Source organism: Papaver somniferum, chromosome 1, assembly GCF_003573695.1.
Source record: "Papaver somniferum cultivar HN1 chromosome 1, ASM357369v1, whole genome shotgun sequence".
Lineage (NCBI taxonomy): Eukaryota > Viridiplantae > Streptophyta > Magnoliopsida > Ranunculales > Papaveraceae > Papaver > Papaver somniferum.
The window spans coordinates 68,884,443-68,903,495 of NC_039358.1; the positions used below are offsets into that span (position 1 = coordinate 68,884,443).

The window sequence follows — 19,053 nt, forward strand, 5'->3', positions numbered from 1 at the left end:
AGGAATAACTTGGACGGTACCAAAGACGAAGTCCAAGGATCAATTGATAGACACATTTTTGTGTCTGATTTGTCCTCAGTGTTCGTACTGTTGGAACTCTATTTTTGTACTAATATTGTGTTTTTATGTATTTTTAGGAAATAAACATTTTTGGAAAGATCTGCTCGAAAAATTATGCGGGGCATCCCCGGAGGACATTTGTTATTCGGACTCTCATTTGGGTTAAGGGGCAACCCAATTACTAAGGGGCATCTCAGTTGGGCATTTGCTATTTACACTCCACAGACGATTAGGGGCACTTCATCTCTTTAAATTCAAAAAAAAAAAATTTGGCGGGAAATGAAGTTCTCAACTGTTAGAGTTTCAATCAACAAAATGAAGGTGTTTTAGGGAGATTCAATCGCTCAAACTTGGTAGGAAGATGTGATATGGCATGAGGAACACATTATGGGCTATGGGTTCGATCAGAAGTGACTGGAAAACGCGTGATGATCCTTGATCCCAAAACAGAGCACGTGCACTGTAACACGAGCAAAAATGGAGTTCTTGTGTGCATGGAAGAGTCCTACTAGCGTTGGAAGAGTGTTGAGGCGTGGAGAAGACATTTGGGAGCGTGCATGATCAAAGTTAACGCGTGCATGGGATTAAAAATGGAAATTTTCGTTATTATTGGTAGCCGAGAATATTTGGATTAAACGGAGAATATATGCAATCAATGGTCGGATTTTTGGCTCCAATTCACTTTAAATACAAGGCAAAACAGTTTGGGAAAGGTGTTGAGAGTTGGGAGTAGAGAGGAGAGCGCTGCAGAGGAAGAATCCAAATTTTTCTCTGTTGCTGCTGCTGCCATTGATGAAGATGAAGAACACGAAGAACAGACAGCCAAAAAACGTCGTTCTTCAACAGTGACAACGACCAGTCCCTGTGGGTCGTAGTCAGCTACGCAGACAACAACAGTATTCTTTTATCGTTCTTTGTAACGGTGTTTCCAACAATTATAAACGTTGCAAACACCCGATTTTCATCATTTTCTCTTTATTTCATCACTGTGAACCATTTTTGAGCCATAAATAATTATTTTGAGAGCATTTTTACTATCATTATACAAAGCTTTTGGTTGGTAACCTAGCAACAAGCTGGGCTCCAACACCTTTTTGAATAGCAACGCCTAATCTATGAAAAATAAAGCTACCAAAACCACTACTAGCGTCGTTACTAACTAAACAATTCTTCAGGCGCTTGAAAAAACACAAAGTATCCTCACCCAACTCTCCTAGAGTAGAGAAAGCCAAAACACTCAATCCATGGCCATGTGAAATACACTTGTCCAAGTATTTAGAGTGTTTACGTGAAACCGCATTAGATATAGCTTTCCCTGGGACGAAAGAGCGAATTCCATCACCTGCGAAGGGCGAAACACCAGTGACATCCATACAAACATCCTTTCCGTCTTCCCAGTTAAGCACAAGAATATCAGCAGGTTTCAGCTCTTTGTCATCATTCGTCAGAAATCCCAAAGAAACTTCCTTACGAGCAGGAACACTAGCTTTTTACTATGATGAGTTAAATCCCAACACTGGGACGACGGAGGAGGCCGAGCTTCATACATGGGTAATTTAATTAATTCTTTTTAAGACTTTTTCATTAAAAATTAATTGAAATATGATTTGATTAAATTGGGTGTTATTTGATTAGATGGGTCATGCTTAGCTTAGGTGATTTGATGTTCCATGCTTAACATTTACAATCAATTTTTTGAGAATCTACTTTGGCAAAATAAGAGTCCATATAACTTATGTTTTGAGCGATTATTGTCGAGAATAATTCATTGAGCCCTATTTTATGAAGATTGACCGAATCATTAGTCCCAGTACCTCTCACCATTGTTAATATTTTATTGTATATATTTATCTTTTTTTATTAAGTCTAAAAAATTATCCTTCACAAATCCGAGAGTTTGAACCTTCATTACTACAACCACAACCCACGAAAAAGCATTATCAAAATGGCGCCGCCGACGCGGACTTGTATATAGATTTATTTTTATTTTTTGTAGGTTTATATTTTTTTTTATTATTTGTTCCTTTTTACTTTGTCTTTTTTTTCTTTGATTTACAGGTTCGAAGTGGAGCACTAAGGACTTGGAGAGAAAAAAGCTTAAAGAGAAAAGCGAAAAGAGAAGAAAAGAGGACAATTTTAGGATTTAATTTTTAATTTTTAATTTTTTTTTAGAGTGTGTGAGGAAAACTGTAATTTTTTTTTTATTTATTTTGGACTTTGGACTTAAACAATTGGACTTTATTTTATTTTTTTTAACCCTACGGAAGGGTATTATTAAAAAAAAAATTATATAAACTGTGTGCAGGGAAGGACGACGATTACAATATCGTCTCGGCCCCTCGGGTTCGTACATGACATAGGAGTCGTGGCCCGAGTCGACTTCAACGGTTCATCCCCCGTCTGGTACGGGAGGTAAGTCCATCGAAACACCCGCGAATCTCATGTCAGCGGGTTTACTGTATTCCTTAAGGTGATTCATTGATTGAGGACGAATTTGGACTGTTTTTAAATTCCTAGTAAAGGGCAAGGCCTGGCCAATACAAGATAAGGGTTCGGATTTCATCACCGCTCCCTTCTTGCCCGCCTTAGGAAAACGAAACCTAACGCGAACCCAAGCTTAAAACTTTACTAGAACGAGACCGATAGGGTAACGCGCTTATTAGGAAAAATTTCGAAGGATATTGGTTACTTTCTTAAGCACACCTCGAAGTTCATGATGGTTTCTGTGAGTTGAATGCGTGACTGCGCCGCCTTGTGATAACAGTAAGGCCTTGGGTATCAAAGCTCCACTGGGCTTCCCTCGCCTCAATTCAACTTACTTTGACTCGGATTGATTCCAGAGGGGTTTGCTTAAACTGTAACGAATTCCCTTTCGAAGGATTAGAAGCTGGTCTAGAAACAATCAAAGTGGAGCCATCATGCTTGTTGTTTGCTAGATTTTATAGGTTTGATTTGGTCGAGTCATCCTTGTTTGTGATTGTGTAGAATTCCCTTGCAATTAAGAATGTCTAACTGGTATGATAGAAGCCAATACAATGATTATTGACCTGAATTTGAATATGGACATCATCCTTTTTATGACCATGTTGGGAATAGTGGTTGGGAACGCCATCCTTTGGAAGGATATGGGTCATACCCTAGTGAGCCCAATTACTATCCACACATGCATCAGTCTTACGAGCAAGAAGATTATAGTACTAGTTCTTCGTCTCTAGAGGATACAATCAAACTATTGAAAAGTAGTCCTTTTTATGATCCCTCTATTCCTATTCCTCCTTTAGAAGAGTCCCTCAGGAAGTTAGCTGAGTCGACGCGTAAGTTAGCTGAGATGAATAGTATAATTATAGACGAAAGAACTACAATAATGAGTGAAACTTCTTTAGAAGACCACCTCAAGCGGATAGCTGAGACGAACGAAAGAATTGCTCGAAATTACTTGAATTGACAATATAGTGTATCCAATAATACCCTTGAGAATGAAGATAATTATTTACATAATCAAGATGAAGATGTTAGAATTGGTAACACTACTTGTTATGATAAGGTTCGATCATTTTCATGTTATTATAGTGATGATTATGATGAGGATAGTATTGATGAAGAACATGAAATATGTAGGCATAGTGATCAGGAATTTGTTACTCCGATTGAGCTTTATAATGATAGTGTTGTTTCTAATACAAATCCAAATAATTTTAATAATTATTCACCTATTCAAAAGGATGTCTATTTGACTAGAGATACCACCGTTTTAGACGATGTAGTTCATGATCCTTTAGCCTGCAGTATGTTGGATAATCCATTATTTGATGTGCCTATCAGTGAATCGGAGGAGGTAACTATGATTAAAACCTTAGTTGATGATTCTTTATATGAAACTTTCTATGATAATCCTTTATATGATTGTGATGATGGTTTAGAGGAAAGAGTTTATCCTGAGAATACTGTTTTAGATTCTAGCGATTTAGAAACACTAGTCTTAGAAGATGATAAAATCGTAGAAATGAGTGAGGATGAACCCAACTTAGAAGAATCTATTGACCATTTCCAGGAATCCGATAACCTAGAAATTAGGAAAGTTGTGACTAGTCTTTCTAGAGACACAGAAAACTCTAAGTTTGGGGGTGATTATCATTCTCCGTGTGCTTTAACTCTTAAGTACCCTCCTGTAGGACTTGACATTTGTGCCTCAACCATCTTACAAGATTATCTTCATACACGTTTTCCCGAACCTAATGATGTCCATAGAGAAGCTCAGTTGTTAGAAACCCATCATCTGGTTGATGTGGTTAACCCAGGCTATGATACCAAGATTGACTTTGTTTTCCCACCAAAAACTTTTCAACCAATTGTGGGAATATATGATTTTCAGATGTGTCGGTTATTAAGTTTTGAGACTAAACCTAATTACTTTAGGATATTAGGGTCGACACATTTTCTTAAGGAAGACCACCTCTCTCATTGTGGTCAATTATGTAAGTCAAATCTTATTGACTTAGAGGATCCTCAGTTATTTAGGTTATTATTGTGCGCTTCTAAGATCATATTTGAGTTTTTCCAGACTCTAGGACCTAATGATTCGGATCCCACCTATGAAGAAACGCGACCAATGAAAATTTTCTATTTAGACCCTTTCGTAGAACCTAAACCTGAACCACAATTAGATATAAATTTCTTAATCAGGAAACTAAGTAAGGGCATGCTATCCTTGTTCACTTTCTTGGGTTATTGTAGTTTCCTTTGGTCAGCTCTTTTTGGTTTTGAAGACCCACAGTTATTTCGACTGTTACTTTATGGTTCGAGTTGACCAATCCTTTTCTAAGTCTGGCTGAAGACTTTAAACTTAGCACTTCTTGGGAGGTAACCCAATCTCATGCAACACGGTAATATCCTTCCTTAACTCTTTTGCTTCAAATAGTAACCGTTTCTCCTTGTTCATGCTTTTAATTTCATCTTTAGAACATTGAGGACAATGTTAGATTTAAGTTTGGGGGTATGGGAGAAACTTTTTAGTTGCAATAAATAAACTCCAGAGCTTAGAAATTTATGCCAATTTAGGATTGCACTAACTAATCTAAGTGGATGGAAGCATTTTGATTGTAGGAGTTAAGGAACCAATCTGAATAGATGGAAACATCTAAAGAGTCTATTCATAAAAGCACAGAGCTCAGGTGTTAGAAATAACATGATAGTTTCACCATATTTCGTTGAGTCCTTTTCTATTCATGCCGTTAAGTTAAAAAAAAAAAAAAAAGGGTTATTGTTCTGTGTAGTCAACTGCTGGTTCCCTTGTATTTGCCAGTTTGTTGATCTAGATTTAAGTTATTGACCACTGGTTCCCTTGTATATGCCAGTTGTGTTGATATTAGTCAGCCCGGTGTCTCAGTCCATTAAGATAGGTTCATTCTGGCAGTGGCCTTCAGACAGATATGTGAAACATCGATCATTTGGTTAACATCAAAACCATCTACATTTTTCTATTTTCATCTCCTTTTTCTATCCATATGATTAGTTTGACTCCGAATATGATGTCCATAGTGCAAATATCTGAGTAGAGCTCTGTCACTTTATATGAATTTTAGTATGCTTGAGTGCAAACTCGTGTACAACAATTGGAATTTCACATCAGGGTACTTCCTCCTGTAGTCAATAAGTATGCCAACCAAGGATATTCTTTAGTGCCTTCCAAGGTTCTGCATAGATAGCTAGGGTCTGGAGTAAAGGTTTTGTGGGTACACCTCTGGTAAACCCTCCGGAGACAACACTCCGCCACTAGGGGCACCTAGTGGTTTAACGGCTTTCTGCACGTGCTAAGTGTAGTCATTTTACTTTCTAGATTAGATTTGCTCGAGGACTAGCAAATAATAAGTTTGGGGGTATTTGATAGACACATTTTTGTGTCTAATTTGTCCTCAATGTCCGTATTGTTGGAACTCTATTTTTGTACTAATATTGTGTTTTTATGTATTTTTAGGAAATAAACATTTTTGGAAAGATCTGCTCGAAAAATTATGCGGGGCATCCCCGGAGGACATTTGTTATTCGGACTCTCATTTTGGTTAAGGGGCAACCCAATTACCAAGGGGCATCTCAGTTGGGCATTTGCTATTTACACTCCACAGACGATTAGGGGCACTTCATCTCTTTAAATTCAAAAACTTTTTTTTTTGCGGGAAATGAAGTTCTCAACGGTTAGAGTTTCAATCAACAAAATGAAGGTGTTTTAGGGAGATTCAATCGCTCAAACTTGGTAGGAAGATGTGATATGGCATGAGGAACACATTATGGGCAGTGGGTTCGATCAGAAGTGGCTGGAAAACGCGTGATGATCCTTGAGCCCAAAACAGAGCACGTGCACTGTAACACAAGCAAAAATGGAGTTCTTGTGTGCATGGAAGAGTCCTAATAGCGTTGGAAGAGTGTTGAGGCGTGGAGAAGACATTTGGGAGCGTGCAGGATCAAAGTTAACGCGTGCATGGGATTAAAAATGGAAATTTTTGTTATTATTGGCAGCCGAGAATATTTGGATTAAATGGAGAATATATGCAATCAATGGTCGGATTTTTGGCTCCAATTCACTTTAAATACAAGGCAAAACAATTTGGGAAAGGTGTTGAGAGTTGGGAGTAGAGAGCAGAGCGCTGCAGAGGAAGAATCCGCCATTTTTCTCTGTTGCTTCTGCTGCCATTGATGAAGATGAAGAACACGAAGAACAGACAGCCAAAAACCGTCGTTCTTCAACAGTGACAATGACCAGTCCCTGTGGGTCATAGTCAGCTACGCAGACAACAACAGTATTCTTTTATCGTTCTTTGTAACGGTGTTTCCAACAATTATAAACGTTGCAAACACCCGATTTTCATCATTTTCTCTTTATTTCATCACTGTGAACCATTTTTGAGCCATAAATAATTATTTTGAGAGCATTTTTACTATGATGAGTTAAATCCCAACACTGGGACGACGGAGGAGGCCGAGCTTCATACATGGGTAATTTAATTAATTCTTTTTAAGACTTTTTCATTAAAAATTAATTGAAATATGATTTGATTAAATTGGGTGTTATTTGATTAGATGGGTCATGCTTAGCTTAGGTGATTTGATGTTCCATGCTTAACATTTACAATCAATTTTTTGAGAATCTACTTTGGCAAAATAAGAGTCCATATAACTTATGTTTTGAGCGATTATTGTCGAGAATAATTCAATGAGCCCTATTTTATGAAGATTGGCCGAATCATTAGTCCCAGTACCTCTCACCATTGTTAATATTTTATTGTATATATTTATCTTTTTTTATTAAGTCTAAAAAATTATCCTTCACAAATCCGAGAGTTTGAACCTTCATTACTACAACCACAACCCACGAAAAAGCATTATCATCAATCGATATCAATCAAAAACCAAAGGTCGGATTTCCAATTGATGATCACAAACTCACAACCTGTATTATTTCCATTATAAAGATAAACAATATAATGTGGAAAATGAAATAACACAGACACCAGAAATTTTATTAACGAGGAAACCGCAAATGCAGAAAAACCTCGGGACCTAGTCCAGATTGAATACACACTGTATTAAGCCGCTACAGACACTAGCCTACTACAAGCTAACTTCGGACTGGACTATAGTTGAAACCCTATCAGTCTCCCACTGATCCAAGGTACAGTTGTACTCCCTACGCCTCTGATCCCAGCAGGACACTGCGCACTTGATTCCCTTAGCTGATCTCACCCACAACTAAGAGTTGCTGCAACCCAAAAACGCAGACTTGATAATAGACAAATCTGTCTCACACAGAAAAGTCTATCAAAGGATAAATTTGTCTCCCACAGAAGAACCCTCGGTTTTTGTTCCGTCTTATTATATGAAATCAAGGTGAACAAGAACCAATTGATAATCCGGTCTTATATTACCGAAGAACAGCCTAGATTAATCAATCACCTCACAACAGTCTTACTTGTATAAACAAGAGGACGTCGAGGAATCACAAACAGTGAGACGAAGATGTTTGTGACTTCTTTATCTTGCTATCGGAGAACTCTCACGATCTCAAGCCAATTAATAAGATTGTACTCGTATGATAGAAGATGCAAGATCAGATCACATAACTACGATAAAAGTAGTATCGGTCTGGCTTCACAATCCCAATGAAGTATTTAAGTCGTTAACTTGGTTTTAGAGAAGAAAACCAAAGGTTAGAGGATAATCGACTCTAGCGAGCGCACTAGTATCACACATACGTGTGGGGATTAGTTTTGCCCAATGCTAGATGTCTCCTTTATATAGTCTTCAAATCAGGGTTTTGCCTTAGGTACAAAGCAATCAATATTCACCATTAGATGAAAACCTGATTTAGATTCAAGCTAATATTTCTCAACCGTTAGATCGAAAACTTATCTTGTCACACACACTTGAGATATACGTTTACCGGGTTTGTGAAAACCGTGCCCAAACGTGTACGTGTATGTTGGTTCAACATAGTAACCCAAAAGGTTAACCATATGAGCATTTCATATTAACCTTGTTCTTCTTCACCATAACTAGTTCAATTGACTCAAATGAACTAGTTATAGATTTGTTCAATTGCTATGAGATCTTATGTAACTACACAAGACACAATTGAAAAAAAGATGATTTGATTCAATTGAACCGACTCATGAACTTTATAACCACGGTTTGCATACTGCATTCCTTAGTAATTTAAGTTTCATGTTTAGTGCACATCTTTAGATCATAACCCACTCAAGTTCGCAAACAAGTTCGCGGACTTATAGGACGTTATACAGTTGTTACACTATTTCTCGTCAAAACGATTTTCAAAGTGATTGAAACATTATGACTTTCGTCACTCGGTGAAGATAAACCTAATCAAAGCGAAACGCTTTACCAACACATGATTTCGAGATATAGATAAGTAGAGTATACTCAGCTCGAAATATCAAATGTGTATGATCCAGTCTATATAACATACGACTTTTGTCTCATAAGAAGTAGAAGATAGAATAGATAGACTTTTGAGTTATAGATAAGTTCAAGTCTCCACATACCTTTTTTTTGATGAAGTTCCACAGTTCCTTGAGTAGATATTCTTCGTTGTATGATGAATCTCCATGAAGTCCTTGAGCTCAACTACACTTTTCTATCCTAGTCCGAGACTTAACTATGTAGACTAGAAATCAAGACTCATAGTTTTGATACCTAACATTGACAAACATGCTTGATATAGCAACGTATGCGAGGTCAACCGAGCTATGCTCTAACAGATATCAACAATTATTATTTATACCGACTTTTTTGTTTCTTTGTTTATCTTTCAAACTAAAGTTTATAACCATAATCGTTTTGTTAATCAATTTTGTTTTAAGAAGTGCGGTGAAGATATCCCCACCACAATGACATTTTATGATGATGACATTTTTCATTTTGTGGGTTTTGAAGTTTTTATGTGTTAGAAAAGTTGGTCGTTTCCTTACTTATAATCTATTTTATATCAGTTTCCTTAATCTCAATTGTAAAGAAAATAGTGATATGCCAATAACATCATCATCTGAACAATTGCCATATAGAAAGTCAAATTATGGTCCCAAGTTTCCATACTAAGCTCTTATTTCTTTCTGTCTTGTTCCCGAAAAAAAAAAAACTCGACAAGTAACATAAGTCACAACATCTGAACTAGGGGTTTCACTGGGCGATAACATTGGGCAAGGTTGATTTCCCAATTCTCTTCCTTCGGACGGATAATGAAGATCTTTTAGATTTCATTAAGGATCCAAGCTATGAATCTGAAATGATGAATATATTTAGCAGTATTGGAACTAATGAGAAACTTTACGTTGAAGATTATTTCATGGAGGCCGTAAAACAACTTATGGTAGATCATGGGATGCCGCCTTCTTCAGATACTTTTGTTATGAACAACATAATTCAACCGTCTTTGGAATCCTACTTTAAAAATGTTAGCGGTGATAGTCGTGGTTGTGTGCGGGATGATAATACCACCACCTTCTTATTAGAAGAATCCGAGAAATTTGGACACAGATTAGTATAACATCTAAAAGAAGAGCCTATTATTTTTGCACATATCCAAATCACATTTGATGGAAGTAAAATCAAGAAACTGTTAACCAACAAATCCAGTTTACTAGAAAAAGTTTGTACCTTATCTTGTCTGATTATAATGAGTATATGTTTAAGTTTATTTATATTGACTTAGGTTCTTGACACTCCATATGAAAATTTGTGATACTTTTCAACATGACCATGGAGAGGTCAATGCTCTTAACTTTCCCCAGGAATTTATCAAGTGTTCTAACTTCTGGCCTGGATACCCGGCTCGCCGAAAGAAAAATTAAAAATAAAATACGTTTAACTAGTTGCATAGTCGGGATTTAATATTGTTTTTAAAACTTATTATCGACATGTTATTAGTTGTTCTAACTCAAAACTGAACTTCAGGCGTTGTACATGGAAGTGATAGAGACACAAAAATATCCGAGCTCATTACTACTACTACCATGTAAAAAATTCTCCTTGTCATGTTTGATCATTTGAATCCATTAACTGGCTTGCCTCCTTATGGAGCAATTCACCAGGTACACCCGAAACCGTTGAATGATAAGATACTTTTTTTTTGCAACAAAAAGTTAATAGTTTCTTTTATGATTTATTATTGGTATACTATGACTAATTATTCCATTTTAATAATTGATAGATTGATAACATTGTAGACAAAATACCGAAGAAAAAGAAGGCAGAAGAAAAAGAAAATATGAAAGTAATGGAAAATGAGGATAAGGTTAAGTACTTGAAGATGTTAATGAGAGAGTTGTTGGATTATATTATGCTGGAAATAGAGGCTAACAAACCAATTTCAGTCTCATCCAATCTTGTTATTTACACATGATACAACACTTTAACATGTGTGAATTGTCTTAGTTATGTATTGTTGTTTACTAATACAATTACCTCCACGCTGTTATATTTTTATGTAGATAGGTTGTAAATTTTTTATTTTTTATTTTGAAAATTGTTCTGATATAGCAACCTTAGAATGATATGGGAAGTCAATAGTATACCGAAAATCCAAAACCTTCTTACCTGATTCACATGATGTGGATACAATTGTTGCATACTAGTAGCATACATATTCAAGCAACAATATACATCACTCTCGCACAATTTAGTGGGAAATAATTATTTCAGCTAAATCCAATAAAACACAACATTGATGAAATGTATTAATAGCTAAATTTTGACGGGAGTTGGAATTATCATACACTAGTACTTTGAGAAAACAAAAGAAAACGTTAGTATCATGCCTTTCTGTACCCCAATCATATTCTAGTGACCACAGTCAATTTTCATGTAAACAAAAACTCTTGTTTATGTATATTTTTCCTTAAACACCTCAAAAACACAAACATCTTCTTCTGTCAAGCTTAAATTATGTTTCGCTCAGTGTTTTTCATCCCTACCAATTTTATATTTTTTTTTTCTTCAATGGTATCGAAAATTATTATTTATATTGATTTTTTTTTCTTCTTTGCTTATGTTATAGACTGAATTTTATAACCATAATTTTTTCGTTAATCAATTTTGTTCTAAGAGGTATTGTGTAGATATCCCCCCACCAAAAATGACATTTCATGATGAAGACATTTATCATGTGGTAGGTTTTAAAGTTTTTTTGTATTGGAAAAGTTGTCTGTTTCCTTACTTATAATATTTTTTTTTTAATCAATTTCTTTAATATCAATTGTAAAATCAAGAGTGATATGCCAATAAGATCATCATCTGAACAATAGCCATATAAAAAGTCAAATTCTGGTCCCAAGTTTTCATATTAAGCTCTTATTTCTTTCTGGCTTGTTCCCTAAAAGAACTCGACAAGTAACATAAGTCACAACATTAAAGCCACATTAATTTTTATCTTGCTGTCAAAAAGAGCAAGAACATAGAAACTTTTCTCTTTTCTCCGCCTTACTAGCTTTAAAAACATACTTGTACAGATTCTCTGTTGACTTGAACTAAGCATAAATCAGGGGTTCTACCTTATATTTTGGTTAGGCTTACAAAATACTAATATAAAACTGGTGTCACGATTTGATTAGTTGGTGTGCCAATTTTGCTACTGTATTCCCCTTGTTTGTTTAGTAAAATGTTCTCTATCATATTTTTTTCGATGAATAATACTAAGAGAACATGATCAAGGAAAACAAATAAAATGACTAAAACTCTAATTTTTTAGTACAATAGGCTTCTTATTCTGGTTCTTGAAACTGCTCTAATTGGTTTTCTTCATAATTGAAAACAACTAATTTTTCAATTCAATTTTTAAAGGAACACCAATGCATTTCTATTTCATGAATGAAAAGACGAGGGTACCCAAATACACCACAATCTTTAATTTATCCACCTACAAGTCCTCTTACCGAAAGTAATTGTCTTTGGAAAAAGTCGAGACAATACGAAATTGGAATTCACACTTTGTGTGATCGTATATGGATACGAGATCGAGACAATACACCAATCAAAGTGTGATTACTTGTTAATAGGTTCAGACTGAACCAAACTCTATAGGATCACTATCCAGTAAAGCGGAGTTAACATTTGTGTAATTTAATTTAAATTATAATAACAACAATTATAATTGCAGAAAGGAAAAGTAAATGATACAACAAGATTTTGTTAACGAGGAAACCGCAAATGCAGAAAAACCCGGGACCTAGTCCAGAATTGAAAACTCTCAGAATTAATACGATATACGAAATCTAAACCAACTTCGTATAGTTGAGACCAAGCAATTACCCCTAGTTCACTTAGTTTCTTCAGTATCCCTGCGCTTCCGACTTCGATGAATGCACGCACTGGAACAATTCTTTTGGATCGTATTCCAAACAGTAAAGTAACAACAAATCTGTTTGGTAACAACTCTATTGATTCTTTAAGATAAAGATATCTCAAGTCATATGTAAAGGCTCTTCCGTTTAATTTAATAAACTCCTTTTCCCGGTTAGATCAATCTATCCAATAACTACTGAAGCAGTCAAGTTTAGATTTGCAATCTGTCAATATAGATTCCAAAAAGAAACTATAAGGTGATGCCGATCTCACGCAACTACTCAATCGAATAAATCCAATTCAAGTTGGATCCCAGCCGATCAAAGTTTGTGCAATACAAAGATATGAGAAACCAATAAGAAATCTTATTCGTCTTCAAATCTCATTTAATCTTCAACAAAAACCTGCACCACACCTCTTGAATCTCTTGTGATCAATCATGCACAGAACGGTGTCTGTTAACAATGGATTATCACAATATGTGTTTATATCTACAAATAGTTCTAAAGATCCCGTCGATACTTCGATCTAGTTTGAGTGAATCTTATATCAGAAGAGAACATTCTCACGAATAAACAAACTAGGTGCAATCAAAGTTCAACAACCGTTAGTTAATAAAATCAATCAAAAACTAATAACACTACAATTATCTAGTTTCCCACCAGCGTTACTCGTAAAGATTCTTGATCCTACATTAGTCTATAAACGAGCGGTCGTAAGAGATTTCGCCTAATTAGGGTGCTTTCCTCTCCGGATAGACGGCTCCACCAGAAACAACAAAAATATGAAGTTTGTCTGGCTCTTAGGATAGTTTGCTAGAATTTCAAACTTAGGTGTTTATAGACCAAGGATGTTTGGACACCAAGGAATTTCCAAAACCGAAAGTATTCTCAAGATATGCAATAAATGCCCATTCGGTTTTCATAATTCCAGTAAATGCTTTGTCCAATATTTCTCGAAATCTCTCAATAGAAAATCTACAATTAGTAAATGCACATTACTAATTTTTATTCTCTAGAGATATGCATTTAATTGCTGGTAATTAAATCATATAAAACTAACAACCTTAATTAAAAGATTCTTAATTTATTTCGGAACATGATCTCCTTGAGTACTAAGGAATATCTTTGAACAATAAAAGATAAGAGTTACTGTTCGTGTTCAAAGTATGTTGACATATTTTCTTTGTAAATCCTCTTTCATATTACAATCTTGGAATCGATTATACCACACTTCCAAATAAGTTTAGAATTGGTTCATTTGTATTCCAAGACAACTATCTGATTGATCAAATATCAAATCACAATCATGGGTGCAATTGATATGTGTCTAAAACACCTAATTTTATATTTAGTATTATGCTTTCTTTGCTACTTTTCTTGTAAATTATGTATCTTATGATTGTTTTTGAGTTTATTAGGTGCAATTGAGTCATTTGGAGCAAAATAAGTGGAACTAGCTCAAATCCAGGATTTATTCTTAACATCTTGAAAAGAACGAAAAGACAAAGACAGCAGCAGAAGAATGAGGACACTCCGACGTTGTATGACAAAGTTATGAAAAAAATCGATGATTAAGCTTGTCAGTTTTCTAAAATTGAAAATACAAGAAGAATTATGAAGGTAACCCTTATCATAACCCATGGGATGCCAATATCCAGTCCAATCATTAACCATCCCTGAATTCGAGAGAAACATTCTCTTGCTTAGTTCATTTTTACCTTAAATTAAAACGAAAAATGTTATATTGACCGAAAGAAATGCACCGAGCGTGCACTATGTGAGAGGGTGGTGGGGCTCATTCATGCCCCACCCCTATCCAATGCAGAGAGGGTGACATTTCGGCCATCAGATCCTTCTCGGTGCATAACTCGGTGTCCACCTTCAGTGGATGTATCACAACCGAAATTAAAAGAGGCTGCTTCCTGAGGGTGAGGGTTCCAGAGATGAATCAATTGATTTAGGGTTCTGAGTTATGAGAAGATACAGGGAAGAACACAACTTGCTTCCGTTGAAATGAGTGATTGGAGGTTTGGGTTAACTGCTGTTGATATGGGGATGAACTGAGAGAGAAGAAAATGGAAGAGATTGAATGGATTTTGATGAGTTCCAAGGCTGAGACAATTAAGGATCTGGTGGTGTTTCGACGGGGTTTTGAATCAATCTGTGACATCTAATCTGGTGGTTTGATTTTGAATTCTGCTGTTAAGAAGAAATTGTAATTAGGGTTAAAATCTGGTTTTGTGAGAAGAACAAAAGGGGATCTACATCTGTGGTTGAAACTCGATAGTTGAAGACGAATTGAAGAATGGGTTTCTGATGAACTCAGGAAGTCAATGGCGGGTTTTGAATATGAAGATACTCGTGGTGTCTCAGGAATCTGACATGGGTTCTGTCGAGATGGTGAATTGGGTTCTCGAATTTGAAGTGGTTTTGCTGTTGATTCGATGGGGTTTAGGTTGTTTAAGGTGCTGATGATCATGGGTATGTGCTGGAATTAAATTACAGTGAGAGGAATTCGAGAATTCGAGCCAACAAAGTTGGATGGGTGTTTATCAGAGAAAAGAAGTTAGGGTTCGATTGAATGGTTGTAGATGCTGGTAGTTGAAGATTGAATTCTAGGGTTTCAGTTGAGAATCTCTGGCAGCTTTAATGAAATGGGTTTGTGGAAGATGTTGGTGATGTGTAAACAAAGAGCTTAAGGTGGTGGGAATGCTGTTGAGTTTCAGGTGCAGGTAGTTGGGATGCTGTTAATTTGAGCTGAGAAGTGACTGGATAATTCAAGATTGTGCAGTTCATAAGTGCAGTGGCCTGGTCTGAGGAGTTATGGAACTGACTGTTAACTGAGCTGAGATGCAAGAATGGACACGAACTGTCGATGTTGTTACGGAGATGGAAGTCAGGTGGAGTAATGGATGGGTTGATTTGGGTTCAAGTGGACAATGGAAGAAATAACAAGGGAATAATGGGCTGTGTGCAGTGGAGTTATAGTTGTGGTCCGATGGCTGGAGGATTTGGCTGCAATGAAGATGACATGGCCAAGGAAGTGATGCAGTACAGTTTGAGATGGTGGATTAGTGAGTTGTAGCTAAGTGAAAGGAGTTGCAGTAATGATGTTGCTGCTGTCAGTCAGCGATGTAGAAGGATTGCAGTCAAAAGCTGAAGGCACTGGTGGTGCACAAGAAGAGTTATGTGTAGAGTGGAATTGGCAGAAGTGGTGGTATTTGCAGTTGAGGACATTTCAGGTGAGATTGTGGAGCTGTTGAAGTGTTTTAGTGCATAAAACTGATGGAGATTGATGCTACAGATGAATGATAGATGCATTCTAGGATGATTGGTACAGGGAAGCTGTAAATATGGCCTGAAATTATGTCCTGGAACATGCCGGAAATGGGTAAACACTGCCTGTTATCAACAACGAGTTGACTCACCGATCCAGACAGCTGACTCAGATGCACTTGGACCTGGGCTTCACTAGTGGGCTGTTTTAAGGACTAATTTTTAGCAGAAGGGTGCGATGAAAGAGGGATATCTCTTTGAATATCTTTCCTTCTACTTTTGTACTAGGGGTTTAGAGACATGAAAGCTTTTCTTTTTCTTCTTGTTATGAACTCCATGAACATGAGCTAGAATTTTATTATTGGTTATGGATTAGTTGGATTTCACATAACATGGTTCTTTGATTCAATATATTAGTTTTGTCTCATATTTATCGTTCACGGTTCTCTGAAAATATAGTTATATGATTGATGTATTATAACATGATTTGATTGTTTGTTTTGTCAAGTTGCAAATCAGTAGAACATGTAATCACATCTACTGCTAGTTTAGGGTTAATCATCGAGCGATAATCCTTGAAAACAAGTAACATAAATATTGTCATAGTTTATAGTGATATATCCTTGTAATCATATGTGAACCATGACCTTTGTTCGAATAGTTTGCGCAATGTATTTCAATTGCATTGATTAGCCTAATTTCATGAATCTTAATTCTACATGGGAATGAACTTGATTAGCGCAAGGCGTTAGGTTATTCTTTTGGTAGAATTCATACTTGCATCGTTTTACATGTATGTGTGATGAAATCAGGAAATTGCGGGATATTGTTTCGATTAGGTATCCTAGGATTTTGATAATGAGAGATTAAATATCAATTCTAGTTATTAAGACAAGAACATGTTTGTGAATGAAAATGAAATCCTTAACCAATATTCTCATCTTATTTGATTTGCTTGTTTATTTATTTATTTACTTTTATTTTAGTTTAGTTACATAAAATCCCTCTTGTTTGCCATAAGAAACCAAAACATATTGACAACCTAAGTCCTCTCTGTGGAAACGATCCTTTCTTTCCGTTGTTATATTTTATATTTGAGTAGTAAGAAAGTAATTTATTTTGACACATACGACAGAGATCAGCAATTGGTTCTACCAATCACTACGACAGCGATCAGCAATCGGTTTTACCAATCATTGGATAAGTTATACCTTAATATAGAAACACTTGTGATCGGTCGCAAAAGTTACCACGACGGGTTACATCAGTTACCAGGATCGGTTACATCAATTACCAGGACCAGTTACCATATACACATGGTATTGCTTGTGATCGGTCACACCGGTCACTAGGATCGGTTACATCAATTACTAGGACCGGTACACTAATTTCAAGGATCGATTACACAAATCTATGTGATTGGTCACACCAATTACTAAGATCGGTCACACCAATTACAAATATTGATCATACCATCTCATATGATTAATTAGGATCAGTTACACTAATTAATCAAAACTAGTCATACCAAACTATAAGTCAGGCATTGTGATTAGTTGTACCAAGATACATAACAAGTTACAACCGGTTCTACCATCTCACACATATTGGTAATCCAAAGATTTACAATGAATACCAATACCAATAAGCCTAGTGATTTCCCTTTCGATTCATAAAACAAGTTCATGAATGTACTTCCTTTAAACAAATGTAAAACATTGTTTCCTAGGATGAAATATTCACCTTTACTGATCGTTGTCGTACGCGTCAAAAATAATTACACTTTCTTACTACTCAAAATATATTATGAAGCAAGTGCAAGAAAGGATCGTTCCCATAGAGAGGTCTAAGGTTGTCAAGTTGTTTCGGTTTCCTATAAATAACAACGGGGGATTTCTGATTTATATACTAAAATAAAATAAAAGCAACCAAAACAATAAAGCACGTAAATCAAGGATGAGAAAGTATTGGATAAAGGTTTCATCTTCATTAGCAAACAAGTTTTGAATGTATGAATAGAATTCGTATTTAATCTCTCTATCATCAAAAGCCCTAGAGTACCTTATTGCAAGAATACTCTGTAAATTTCCTAAGTCATCAACACACACATTAGAGGTGTTATGTGAATTCTACATAAAGAATAACCTAACTCCTTGCGCTAATTAAGTTCAATTCCCATGAGCATTAAGTTTCAGAAATAGGCTAATCAATGCAATTGAAATACATTGCGCATACAATTCGAACAAACGTCAATTGCTACATATGACTATAAGGATGTATCACTACAAACCGTAATCATATCATGCTACTCGTGTTCAAGGTTATCGCTCGATGATAAACCCTAAAATAGCTATAGATATGGATGTAAGTTCAATCAATTCTAGACTTAACTAAACAAACATTCAATCATATTGCAATACATCAATCATGCAATCATTATACGCAGTAGAAATCAAACGATAATATTGAGAGAAAACTAATTCATAAAATCAATAACTTGTTTTCAAAATCCAACTACATCTTTAGCCAATAAAAATAAATCAACTACTTGGATTTTTGGAAATCATCACAAAGAGTTTAGAATAATCTATCATGTGAAACCTTAGAAAACAAGTAGGAGTCTCCCCAATGAAGATCTCTAGGTTTCGAGAAAGACTTTTCTATTTATATGCTTTTCTCTCCAAAAGGATACTTTCCCAAAATTAGGTTAAGTTTTCATAATCTTTAAGTCCATGTCCATCTACTAGTCCACCAAGCCCATGTGTGAGAAATATGTCTCTGGAATTTTGGGTCCAAAACTGCTCCCCGAATTGCTGACGCCATCATCGGAATCCGGCAACATCACCGGAATCCGGTCACCAAAAATTTG

The 19,053-nt window shown here is 35.8% G+C and overlaps 1 protein-coding gene across 1 annotated transcript; it reads left to right on the forward strand.

The window, feature by feature from the left end:
- The first annotated feature begins 9,856 nt into the window (after nt 1-9,856).
- Nucleotides 9,857-10,969, forward strand: LOC113329719. Its single transcript, XM_026576582.1, has 2 exons — nt 9,857-10,108; nt 10,778-10,969. Exons 1-2 carry the CDS (start codon nt 9,857-9,859, stop codon nt 10,967-10,969), a joined length of 444 nt encoding a protein of 147 aa, XP_026432367.1.
- The last annotated feature ends 8,084 nt before the right edge of the window (nt 10,970-19,053 follow it).